This window comes from Sapajus apella, unplaced genomic scaffold (assembly GCF_009761245.1).
Source record: "Sapajus apella isolate SASKATOON/1434 unplaced genomic scaffold, GSC_monkey_1.0 scaffold12, whole genome shotgun sequence".
Lineage (NCBI taxonomy): Eukaryota > Metazoa > Chordata > Mammalia > Primates > Cebidae > Sapajus > Sapajus apella.
This window is the reverse complement of record NW_022436952.1, coordinates 22,932,752-22,945,805: the sequence shown is the minus strand read 5'-3', so window position 1 is coordinate 22,945,805 and position 13,054 is coordinate 22,932,752. Positions and strand designations below refer to the sequence as shown.

The 13,054-nt window shown below is 45.6% G+C and overlaps 1 protein-coding gene across 1 annotated transcript in view; it reads right to left on the bottom strand.

The window, feature by feature from the left end:
- Positions 1–5,104: 5,104 nt before the first annotated feature.
- Positions 5,105–13,054, bottom strand: part of LOC116553117 (myosin-13) — a 69,922-nt gene continuing 61,972 nt past the window's right edge. The window contains exons 36-41 of the mRNA XM_032280276.1: positions 11,325–11,450; positions 10,861–11,031; positions 7,849–7,953; positions 7,654–7,749; positions 5,709–5,843; positions 5,105–5,205 (exon numbers count right to left, since the gene is read on the bottom strand). Coding sequence (XP_032136167.1) covers positions 5,191–5,205; positions 5,709–5,843; positions 7,654–7,749; positions 7,849–7,953; positions 10,861–11,031; positions 11,325–11,450 — 648 coding nt within the window. The 3' untranslated portion in view covers positions 5,105–5,190. The remainder of the gene's footprint in view (positions 5,206–5,708; positions 5,844–7,653; positions 7,750–7,848; positions 7,954–10,860; positions 11,032–11,324; positions 11,451–13,054) is intronic.

Sequence of the window (13,054 nt, the reverse complement as noted above, 5' to 3'; positions counted from 1 at the left end):
CTCTTCTAACTCAGAGATCTGGTGAGCCAGGAGCTGGGATGTGGGAGCCAGGTAAGTGCACACCTCCTCAAGGGCATCTTAATCTGAGAGAGCCCCCGTTGAACTTGACAGTACTTAAGAAGAGGGAATTCAGATTTGGTTTTGTTGGCATATCAGGAAGGAGTGAATCCATAGGATTTTTTAAATGACCCCCAACTGCGTATGTTAACTTCTCAAACCAGAGAAAACCCGTTAGAGATACAGCCAAAACCCCAGACTCTTGTGCAACTGGATCCCTGTCTTGTACTCGACCTACCTCCTGGGGCCATGTCTCAACCCTCCGCATCGTGATAACAGGTTATCAGAGTGCTTCCTGTGTGCCCCACTCTAGACAATCTGTGATTCTTGCATATTCTTATTTACTTCTTAAAATAACCCTTTATCCAGTTTATCTTTGATGGGCATTTGGGTTGGTTCCAAGTCTTTGCTATTGTAAACAGTGCTGCAATAGAAAATGTGTCACATATACACCATGGAGTACTATGCAGCCCTAAAAAAGAATGAGTTCATGTCCTTTGTAGGGACATGGATGAAGCTGGAAACCATCATTCCCAGCAAAGTAACACATGAACAGAAAACCAAACACTGCATGTTCTCGCTCATTAGTGGGAGTTGAACAATGAGAACACATGGACACAGGGAGGGGAACATCACACATGGGGGCCTGTTGGTGGGTGAGGGGCTAGGGGAGGGATAGCATTAGGAGAAATACCTAATGTAGATGATAGATTGATGAATGTAACAAACCACCATGGCACGTGTATAACTATGTAACAAACCTGCACGTTCTGCACACGTACCCCAGAACTTGAAGTATAATAATAATAAGATAGATAAAAGACCAAAAAACCCCTATAAACTGTTACACTCTGTTTTACATCTGAGGAAACTGAGGCTTAAAGTCATGAAGTAACTTGCCCAGGGACTCAAAGCTAGTAAGTGGGACCCTGACAGGGTGGGACCCAGGATCCTGACCACATGTCCATGCAGAGGGAAAACCCACCAATGTGACACGGAAAAGCTGCAGTCTCATCTCCTCCTCAAAACATTGGGCAAGTCATAACTTGTCTGCAGCACTTCCAGAAAATGAGGGCATTAAACCTGCTTGATCTTCTAACAGGTTGGTTGGGAGGATGGAGTGGAAAAGAGAAAAATGGGCATGTGCCCACTTAGCATCATACAGTGTTGTTCTGTGTGTTTGAAATATTATTCCCCCTCCTGACCTACATTTTCTTTTTTTACTGTGAAGATGAAGCAGTTGAAAAGATCGTTTCAATGGACTCTTTTGGCAATGATGATGGTAATGGCAATGATGATGGTAATGGTAATGATGATGGTGATCTTGAGAAGGTGGTGGTGATGCTGATGGTGATCTTGAGAAGGTGGTGGTGGTGATGGTGATGCTGATGGTGATCTTGAGAAGGTGGTGGTGATGATGGTGATGATGGTGATGGTATGGTGATCTTGAGAAGGTGGTGGTGGTGATGGTGATGTTGGTGATGGTGATGCTGATGGTGATCTTGAGAAGGTGGTAGTGATGATGGTTATGGTGATGCTGATGGTGATCTTGAGAAGGTGGTGGTGGTGATGGTGATGATGATGGTGATCTTAAGAAGGTGGTGGTGGTGATGATGATGGTGATGGTGATGGTGATGATATGATCTTAAGAAGATGGTGGTGGTGGTGATGATGATGATGATGGTGATCTTGAGAAGGTGGTGGTGGTGATGATGATGGTGATGGTGGTGGTGATGATATGATCTTAAGAAGATGGTGGTGGTGGTGATGATGATGATGGTGATGGTGATCTTGAGAAGATGGTGGTGGTGATGATGATGGTGATGGTGGTGGTGATGATATGATCTTAAGAAGATGATGGTGGTGATAATGATGATGGTGATGGTGATCTTGAGAAGATGGTGGTGGTGATGATGATGATTGTGATCTTGATAAGGTGGTGTGGTGATGATGATGATGGTGATGGTGGTGGTAATATGATCTTAAGAAGATGGTGGTGATGATGGTGATGGTGATGATAATCGTGATCTTGAGAAGGTGGTGGTGATGATGATGATGGTGATGGTGGTGGTGATGTGATCTTAAGAAGGTGGTAGTGGTGGTGATGATGATGATGATGGTGATCTTGAGAAGATGATGGTGGCGGTGGTGACGATGGTGGTGATGGCGATTATAATAGTGATGAGGGTGATAATGGTGATAATGATGATGATGGTGATGATGATGATGATGGCGATGATGACAGCCATAATGATGGTGGTGGTGAAGTTAGAGGCAGGCGACCTAAGAATCATTTTCTGTTACCACCATTGCTGCCAATCCTCTTCAATTTCCAACCCCATTGTGTCAAAGGCAATTGGGGTGGGCTGGTGATGAGATGAAAAGGAGAATCTAGAAGGCCAGAGAGAAGGAATGATCTAAGGAGTTAGAGAACAGTGTACTTATCTCAGTGCCTGGTACATAGTAAGCCAGTACTTCTGTCAGGTAGTGGAAGTTATGCATTTTTAACACCGTTTTATTAAGATATAATCATACACCACACAATTTACCCATTTAAAGTGTAAAAATCAATGGCTTTTAACATATTCACAGTTATACTGCCACCACCACAGTCAGTTTTAGGACATCCATGATCCCAAAAGAAACCCGGTGCCTCCTGCTGTCACCCAAACCCCCTCATCCCTCCTGGCAAAGCTATGATTTTTATTGTTATCTACACCTTACAGAATAAGGAAGTTGAGACTAAGCAAGGAGAATAACTTGCCCACGGCCACGCAGTTGGTATGTGACAGCATTGGGATTCCATTTAGGTTTGCCAGAAACTAAAGCCTGTGCTCCTGTCCACACAGGTCAGCTTGACCAATGAGGAAACTCAGGTTCAGAGAATACATGTGACCAACCCAAGGCCATATAGCTACAGCTATTAAGTGGTCAGGATGAGGCTCACATTTAGTCTTGGCTCCTAATCCATCCATAATGGTCCTTATTCCATTTTACTGTGCCCCTTCAAGGTAAGCAAATCAACATCATCAGAATGGCTGCGATCTTTAAGATCCAAGAGAGAGACATGAAATTAGCGGTTGCTCTCTTTTCCACTGGGGAGGGAAAATGGTGCCTGGGTCCAGTCTCATTCTGGACTTGGAAAGTTGACATCTCTTTGAGCCAGTTGTTCCCTTTTCCTTTGACCTGGAACACCCTGAGGAGGCTCCATGCAGGTGGAGAGGAGTTATCCTAGCTGCAATGAGGAGCAAGGTGGTACCCGAGCCCCTATCCAATCTTTTCTAAAGCATCTGTCATCCTAGGAGTGAATGAGTTTCACAATATCTACTACCTTCTCAGATGTTAAGGGGACCTGTGGGTAGGCATGAGATAATTGTACGTCAAAGCTTCTAAAAGGGATGGAATGGAAACACGGAGTTGCTTGGTAGCCTGCAAGTCTAAGACCTCCAGGGTCTAATTTCCACTCTGCCCTAGACAACTATACTCAGAGTGGTTAATCCATCTGGGCCCCAGTGTCCCTATCTGTAAATTCACAGAGAAAATAGGGAAATGAATTTATAAGAATTATGAGTTTCTAGGAGGAAAATGTGCTACAGGTATCTGAAAGGATCTTTATTTATTTTTTTTTGAGACAGAGTCTCGCTCTGTCGCCAGGCTGGAGTGCAGTGGTGTGATCTCAGCTCACAGCAACTTTCACCTCCCAGGTTCAAGCAATTCTCCTGCCTCAGCCTCCCAAGCAGCTGGGACTACAGGCGCATGCCACCACGCCCAGCTAAATTTTGTATTTTTAGTAGAGACAGGGTTTCACCATGTTGGCCAGGATGGTCTCCATCTCTTGACCTCATGATCTGCCCACCTCGGCCTCCCAAAGTGCTGGGACTACAGGCGTGAGCCACCACACCCGGCCAAAAGGATCTTTATTTTCCTTCCTTCCCTTCCTCCTTCCCTCCCTCCTTCCCCCCAACTTCCTTTCTTCCTTTTGGATTTTTTCAGGTTTATTGAAGTATAATTGACAAAAGGAATTGTGTATATTTAAGGTGCACAAATTGATGTTTTAATACATGCATACATTATTAACTTACTATCAGGTAATGGAAGCTATGAATTTTTAAAACAGTTTTATTAAGATGTAATCATACACCATACAATTTACCTGTTTAAAGTGTAAAAATCAATGGCTTTTAACATATTCACAGTTATACTGCCACCACCACAGTCAGTTTTAGGACATCCATGATCCCAAAAGAAACCCGTGCCTCCTGCTGTCACCCAAACCCCCTCATCCCTCCTGGCAAAGCTATGGTTTTTATTGTTATCTACACCTTACAGAATAAGGAAATTGAGGCTAAGCAAGGAGAACAACTTGCCCAAGGCCACACAGTTGGTATGTGACAGCATTGGGATTCCATCTAGAGTGTGTGTGTGCGTGTGTGTGTGTGTGTGTGTATCATATATATATATCATATATGTGTGTGTGTATATATATCATATATATGATATATATATATGATACACACACACAGACACACATTTTAAAAAATCCATTTATCCATTGATAGACATTTAGGTTGTTTCCACATTGTGGCTATTGTGAACAATGATGCAATAAACATGGAACTATATCGCTTCAAGATCCTGATTCCATTTCCTTTGGACATTTACCCAGTAGTGGGATGGCTGGATCATAGGGTAGTTCCATTTTTAAGTTTTTGAAAAACCCCCATTCTGTTTTCCATAATGATTGTACCAATTTGCATCCTCACCAACAGCACACAAGAGTTCCCTTTTCTCCATGTCCTCATCAACACTTATCTTTCATCTTTCTGATCATATCTATTCTAAGAGATGTAAGGTCTTTATTTTTAAATGTTTGTGGAAGCTAGTGATTTACCTGGCCATGGGTTGGATTTCCATCTTTTCTACTTGGAGCAAAGATCCTCCACTTTCACATTCCTTATTTTATATTTACAATCGAGCAGCAATAATCTAAATATCAGCTTCATGGAAGAGGAGTGGACCACAATAATAAACACAGCAGAGCCGGGAATCCGAGTATTTAGGAGAATTTATTTCTCACACATTTCCCCTCCACTCTCTTGGAGGTGTCCCATGGCCATGAGCATCAGGTGGGCCTCATTCTTCCATCTTCTGTGGGAGAAAAAAGAATGTACATAGGAAATGAGTGAACTAAATGGGAGACAGAACATCGTCTCGAAGTAGAACAGCTAGAAAATCTGGAACATCAGAGAAATATTAAGGAATAGCATTGTTTCCCTTTGCACATTGTAAAAGCAAATCAATCAAAGTACTGGAGACAGGACAAACGCCCTGCAAAGCAGGGGCTTCATGGGCAGCATCTGCAGCAACAGGAAGCGACAGGGATGACAGCGTCGTACCTCACTGCTCCTTCTCCCGAGAGCCTGGAACCACAGGAGTCTTTGCTAAAACAGTAGCATTTGGGAGTGCATGACCAGCAACAGGCAAGAGAGGATCAACAGTCATCATCCAAGCTCTCCCTGGGTGGTCCATGGGACTCCCCTGGGTCTTGGGACTTCTTGGGAAGAAGCCATACTCAGGTACCTGCTCTTACCTGGCCCCCATATTCAGTATCTGTTCTTAGCTGCCCCTGCATCTCCGGTACCTGCTCTTACCTGGCCGCCCACATCTCGGCTCTTGGCTCTCAGCTTGTTGACCTGGGATTCGGCGATGTCTGCCCTCTCCGCAGCCTCCTCTAGCTCGTGCTGGACTCTCCGGCATCTCGACAGCTGCGTGTTGGCCTGCTCCTCCTGAACAGGAGACAGAGGGGGTATGAGACTGTAGAGTCTCTCAGTCTGATTATGAGGTGCCCTGTCCCTGAAGGCCTCTGAGGAGTTAAGTCACCAGGCCCTGGATTCCCTTTCTCCAGAGTGTGAGGACAAGGCTCTCAGCTCACAACCATGCGTACTGCCTTGGATTACCTTGCAGGGGCTACAGTCCCTCCTAGGACCTCCACATGTTCATTTGTACCTCTTCTATAGGGTATCTGTTCCGTAGAGATCTTTGGAGGAGACCTAAGCTTAGAACTCTCCTAAGACACCTAAAGGTATAAAGACCAATGGCCCAAGTCTCCCTTGTCCTGTGCCTCTGCCCAGCACCATCTGTCTAGGGCCAGCCCACTCTACTGGTCTATTTGGGGGAATTTCAAGGATTTCTGACTAAGGTGGTCTCCTGGGCACCCTGTAGCCTGCCAGTCCTGCTGGGACTGTACTAATTCCATGTGCACGAATTGCTCTCAATACTGAACCAGTTCAAATCTGCTTCCCTGAGGCTAGGATTGAACCGACCAGGCTCCGGGGCAGGGAGGAAAAAGAGCAATGGGAGCAGCTCAGTCATTTGTCCAGGGCAGGTTCCCCTAAATTTTGGTCCTCAGAAAAGTAGTCTTGTGAGATGCTCTGCATACAATCAGAAGGTTCCAACATCAATTAAGTGTGAGAAATGGTATATTCTGGAACCCCTCTTCCACTTTTTTACATGACATATCAAACTCTACAACATCTACGAAATCTGAGAAATCCTTGAGGTAAAGCAACCAGTGTAACTTTGTTTAACTCAGAGTTTCCCAAACTATTTATTTTCTATAAAGAAAAAAGCTCAGCTGGGTGTGGTGGCTCACACCTGTAATCCCAGCACCTTGGGAGGCTGAGGTAGGAGGATCATGAGGTCTGGAGTTCGAGACCAGCCTGACCAACATGGTGAAACCCTGTCTTTACTAAAAATACAAAAATTAGCCAGGCGTGGTGGTGCATGCCTGTAGTCCCAGCTACTCAGGAGGCTGAGGCAGGAGAATTGCTTGAACCCAGGAGGCAGAGGTTGCAGTGAGCTGAGATTGCGCCACTGCACTCCAGCCTGGGCAACAGAACAAGACTTCGTCTCAAAAAAAACAAAAACAAAAACAAAGAAAAACAACAACAAAAAATCTCCCCACAGCCCCAGCTTCCTGCTTTTAATATTCCCTCGGAACCAGTGTCCTCAGAGGACACTTTGGGAGACACTGATTTCAGCCCATTCCATTTCTTTCCTGTTGATTTCACCTATTTGATTAAAGGGTGAATCAAAAAGGATGGAATGGAGTGGAGGGCACTAAGGAGGGCTGAGGAAGGCTGGAGATGGGGGCGCCTAGGAGGGTGGGCTGTGGCAGGATGGTGGGAATTAGGATGAGGTGTCTCAGGTCAGGTCATGGGAACAGGAAAGGCTGGGAGGGTAGGCTGGGGTGGTTTGGGAGAGTCAGGGTGATCTAAGGCCAGCAGGATAGGCTCAGATGCCCTGGGGTGGGTCACGTGAGTCACGGTGGGTAGGATGAAGGGGATGGATGGGGCTGGCCAAGTGGGGTGAGGCAAGAAGGCACAGAGGTGATAGAGGTGAGGAAGGCTTAACATGGACCAGGAGAGGAAGAGGGCAGATGTCTCTGGGTATATAGCCTGCAAATGCAAACTCGGGCCTGGGACTCAGAGGACTTTACCAACCGGGAACCTGCTCCCACTCAGGGATGGCAGGGACACCCAGGCTGCCTCAGGGACAGTCTGTCTGTGGGCACTCCCGGGGACCTCCTGTGCTCACCGCCTCCTCAGCCTGCCTCTTGTAAGACTTCACTTTGGCCTGCAGCTTGTCCACCAGGTCCTGGAGCCTGAGGATATTCTTGCGGTCCTCCTCAGCCTGCAAACAGAGCACACGTGGCAGGGGCCCGCAAACCCACGGTCACTTCTGATGGGGCTTGATCCATACAGCATTGGCTGAAGTTTTTGGGACCTCTACCTGGTAAGTCATCTCCTTGACTTTGCGTTCGTATTTGTGGGCCCCCTTCAGGGCCTCAGCTCCCCTCTTCTGTTCCACATCAAGCTCATTTTCCAGCTCCCGTACCTAGGTAGGATGAAAAGAACACAGAATTCAAGTCTGCTCTCCCAGCCTTCTCACATGGACTCACGGGCCAGTCATTCTAGGGTGAACTCAAGATTCCCTAATGGGATTTTTATTGGGATTCACTCGGGGTGGCTGGCAAAATATTAGGGAAATATTAGGGAGAGTTATAAGATTATAGTCTCAAACTTTTTGGAAGGCCGAAAGGTTTTAATGGAATGGGCTGAAGGCAGCCAGTTCTTACATTAGAACTTTAAGTCATAGGGTAAAAGATTAGAATAACAAAAGCTTTCCCAGTTAAGTCTGTTTACGCCACATTCCTTTGTCCCTACGCTAATCCTCGTGTAAGCTTTGTGCTAGATGGTCCTCTTAGCGGGAGGTCAGAGAGGACTTACCCGTTAACGGTGTTTATTCTAGGCACCCCCCCAGCCAAGACCTTTTATTCGTAAAAACCACTCTTTTAACCATGTTGATTATTCACAAGCATGTTGACTTAGAATCTCTGTTATTAAATCTATACTGAATCCCTGCGAGGAGGAACAGAGAGTCATGGACAGCTGCAATCGCCCTCTGAAAGCAGCAGAGGACCATCCCTATCCCACTCAAATCATTGTACTAGGTGTGAGCGTGTATTTTATTCATCTGTAGCTGAGTCAAGGTCTGTACGATAGACCTCCACTGGTAGTGATCAGTGTCTCAGGTGGTGACCCTGACATGACACTCGTCACAGAGTTTTGCCAAGAACGTCTCCTCCTAGGGATCGAGAGCCACATTTTATTGACCAGGTCACCACAAGTCCATGCAGGTGCTTTTAGTGAGAACAAGATGCCCTCATTGGGCTGAGGCAGCCTCAGGTGCACAGAGCATAGCTGGTGGGTCAGGCTTTGCTTAGCTGCCCCCTTCTGTGGAGCCGGGAATTTTGGCAAGGGCAGCACAAGCTCCCATGATTTGTCCTTGCAGGTGAAACCTGCCCAACTGTTCCTGGTGACCCTGATTACAGATCAAGTAAGGCAGCAGGGACCATGAAGAGAACCTGGGCCAGGAGAAGTCAAAGCACTCTCCAGGCCCACTTGATAGATTCAAAGCAAGTCAGCCGCCACCACTGAGCATAAGTATCTGTATATTTAGGATGGAGACAGTATTTCCTGCCCAGCCTACCTTGAATGTGGAGATCGAATTAAAGTATGTGAAAGTATTGTTAGAATGACAAAGCACTACACAGGTGTTGTTGATTTCACAATCGCTTCTGCCTTTCCTGAAGTCTTGAGGGGAAACGGCAGCCACTGAGGATGCAAGTCATCAGCTGTGGTCCCAACTCCACAATCCGGAGATTCAAGCTGGGGAGGGGCAGCAGCCAGCCGTATGCTCCACTCCACCGGGAATCCCAGTGACTGCAGAGTAGGGGCAACTCTGGGCTTGGAGACTCACTAAATCAACTATGAAAACTACCCCTGGGACAGGCTCACTCTGGGCGCTATTCCAAAAACTTCCCCACCCTCCACCCCTGGAAAACTGTCTTCCATCAGGTTCTACAAAACATGTTTTCCTGGGAATTCTTTCTAGGCTTCTGTAAGGCTTATGGAAGTCACATAACTGGGCAGGGGTTGGGAGGGCAGTCAAGGTGCCTCACCATGGGAGGGGAATGGTGCCCGAGGGCTCCCTGCGAACCCAGAAATCAACGTATGACAGAAGGTGTCCTGTAGACCTAATCCTTTTCCCATAGGAGAGATCCATGAGAAGAACAGGCCTAAGCTCATTGTAATGGAATAGGACTGGGGATGGTTGAAAATAAACGTTAAAAGAATTTTGGGGGAAGTTCTAACTTCCCTGGTGTTTACTTTTGTGATTCAAAAAGTCTATGTGGCCTTGTTGTTTTTAGCAGACCCCTCAAAAAAACATCCTTTCACATTTAATGGGACCATGTGCCTGGGGAGGATATCCTCGGGCGGTTTGCATAAAGAATGGCTGTATTTGGGGGCTTTCCTGCTGGAAAAAGTTGTCTCCCTTTTCTTTTCCTCCTCCTCATCCTCCTTTCCTCCCACTCTTTCATTTCCTGTCTCCCTGGGACAAGAGACATTCTAACAGCCTCCTCCTCAGAGCCCTCCTCCAAAATGTCAACTGCCAGTGCAGCCCATTTAAAGAATGATTGAAATAAACCACCCGGGTCTAAAAAGAAAAGCAAGGAGGACAGGAAACAAAGGGAAGAGTCGGCAAAGAAACTGAACAATAAGCGCAGAATACGCTCTCAGATAAAGAAAGAGCAGATGTCCAGGTGTTGCGGGGTTGAACTTTTCTGGTGCATCAACCTAAAGGAAGAAGCCCCAATCACCCTCTTTTGGGGATGGAGCAAGAAACATAGCTGTGCCAGAACTGCAGCCTTCAGTGAGAGATGGGAAAAGCTGGGGAGTGGGGGAAACCTGAGATCGGAAGAAAGGAGAAACTGCAGATTTTATGTAGGATGGGCCTTGTTTATCAAAGGGAAGCTTGGTCCAAAATGTAAATTCACCACAATGTGTCATTTTCTGACTGTAAAGTATATGTTAACAGCTTTTTTCCATGTATGTATGTGCCTCTGAATCTACACAGCAAGTGGAATGGGAACATTAACACACATCATTCTATTTCACTTACTGAGGTGTGAGCATACCAAAATAGAGGGAGGGAGGGAGGGAGGGTGTGTGTGTGTGTGTGTGTGTGTGTGTGTGTGTGTGTGTGTGTGTGTTGCGGCATAGGAACAGGTGAAAAAGAAAAAGGAGAGAAATAAGGCTCATGGGGAATTTCTCAAGCAGTCCTGAAACTGAATTTGCAATCTATTTCATCAGTGACCACTTTCCCACCACCTCAATTTCTGGACTGTGGTTCTGTCCGATGCTGTCACTTTCAGAGTGAGAGTCCTCTCAAAAACTCTACCCGGTTCTCCAGTTTCTGGATCTGCTTCTTCCCGCCCTTCAGCGCCAGCTGCTCGGCCTCGTCTAGACGGTGCTGCAGGTCCTTCACCGTCTGCTCCAGGTTCTTCTTCATCCGCTCCAGGTGGGCGCTGGTGTCCTGTTCCTTCTTTAGCTCCTCGGCCATCATGGCTGCCTGGTTAAGTTCACAGGATGCATCAGAAGGCCCGTCCGCCCAGCCCTACCCGGAGCTTGCAGAAGAGGTGAAGGTTGGGATCATGATGCTGAGCCTCCCCTTTCTGACTCGGGTCAGTCATTGCTGATTCTTCACAGCCTCCCTTCCCGCTTTGCCTTGTTTGGGACTGTACCTCTTTACATCTGTCTGGGAAGCCACCACTAACCGATTGTGGTCATAAGAGATGAAACATGCTTGCCACGCCCTGGCTCAGAGGCCCCCCTTTCTCCGCTCTAAGGAAGAACAGAACTCACATCTGTGATGGCCTTCTTGGCCTTCTCCTCTGCATTCCTGGACTCCTGGATTGAGTTTTCCACCTCTGCCTGGCACTGGGCTATGTCAGCCTCCAGTTTTTTCTTGGTATTTATCAGGCTTGTGTTCTATGAGAAGAATTAGACATCGGGGTGTGGGTTCTATTTGGGCACTTAAAACCATTGGAAGGGGGAGGGTTGGGTGGGGAAGGAAGTAAATCATGATCCTGTTCCATTTCTAATTTTTCACATGGATGACCTGCTGGGCACAGTACTGTACATTCTTGTTTGTTTTTTTGTTTTGTTTTTGTTTTTTTTTTTGAGACAGAGTCTCACTCTTGCACAGGATGGAATGCAACGGTGCCATCTCAGCTCACTGCAACCTCTGCCTCCTGGGTGTAAGCCATTCTCCTGCCTCAGCCTCCTGAGTAGCTGGGATTACAGGCACACGCCACCACGCCAAGCTAATTTTTGTATTTTTAGTAGAGACTGGGTTTCACCGTATTGGTCAGGCTGGTCTTGAACTCCTGACCTGGTGATCCACCCGCCTCGGCCTCCCAAAGTGCTGGGATTACAGGCGTGAGCTACCGCACCTGGCCTCTTTCTTCATTCTTAACTGAACAGAAAGTCCTGAAACAGACCCAAGAATTGTACATCAAAGAATTGAATAAATGATAAAAGTAGAATTTCAAATATTTGAGAATGGATAGATTATTCAGTAAAAGGTGTTGGAACAAGGAAATGATTGATAGACATACATAAAATGAAAAATAATTCAAATAATCAAAATCTGTCATAAATAGAATTGTAAGTGTGATGGCAAACTGGAAAACATTTGCAATATGTATATTACAGAAAAAAAATTCCCCTTCTTAACATATAAATAAGGCAAATCAATTTTAAAAAGGGCAGAAACTACAAATGGGTGAAACACACTAGAAGAAATACAAATGGTCAACAAATGTGATAAAACGTTCCATCTCATTAGCAATAAAAAGCACTACAAACTCAGTGAGGTGTGTTTCAGCAATAAAATTGGTGAAAATTTTAAAAATAAAAGCTAGAATATTTGAGAATTTATAGAAGAGAATGCTCATACATTTTCCCAGTGGAAATAATAACTGGGACAACCTCATTAAAGAACAATTTACACTGTATTACAAGTATCTTTGCTGTTTATACCCTGGAATTTCATTTTTAGAAATTTATTAACTTCTAGAAATATTAAGATGATAGTAATCATGGAAGTATGTGAAAATTTAGTTTTGAAGAAGTTCATCACAACAGTCTTTCTAATAGTAAACTTTTTATTGAGAACCATCTAAGATAACCACGGAGGATTGATTAAACGAAAGTACCATAATATACAAGTAGAATAGCCTACTTTTCTGTCATTAAAAAACGCATTGCAGAAGACTATTTAAAGATGTCGAGGCCGGGCATGGTGGCTTCTGCCTGTAATCCCAGCACTTTGGGAGGCTGAGGCGGGAGGATCACCTGAGGTCAGGAGTTCAAGACCAGCCTGGCCAACATAGCAAAAGCCAGTCTCCACTAAACAACAACAAAAAATTAGCTGGGCACAGTGATGCAAGCCTGTAATCCCAGCTACCTGGAAAGCTGAAGCAGGAGAATCACTTGAGCCCAGGAGGCAGAGGTTTCGAGATTCTGTCTTAAAAATGGCGAAAAATGTTCATGATTGTTAAATGAAAAAAAGAGGTTGCAAAAGTGTTCAT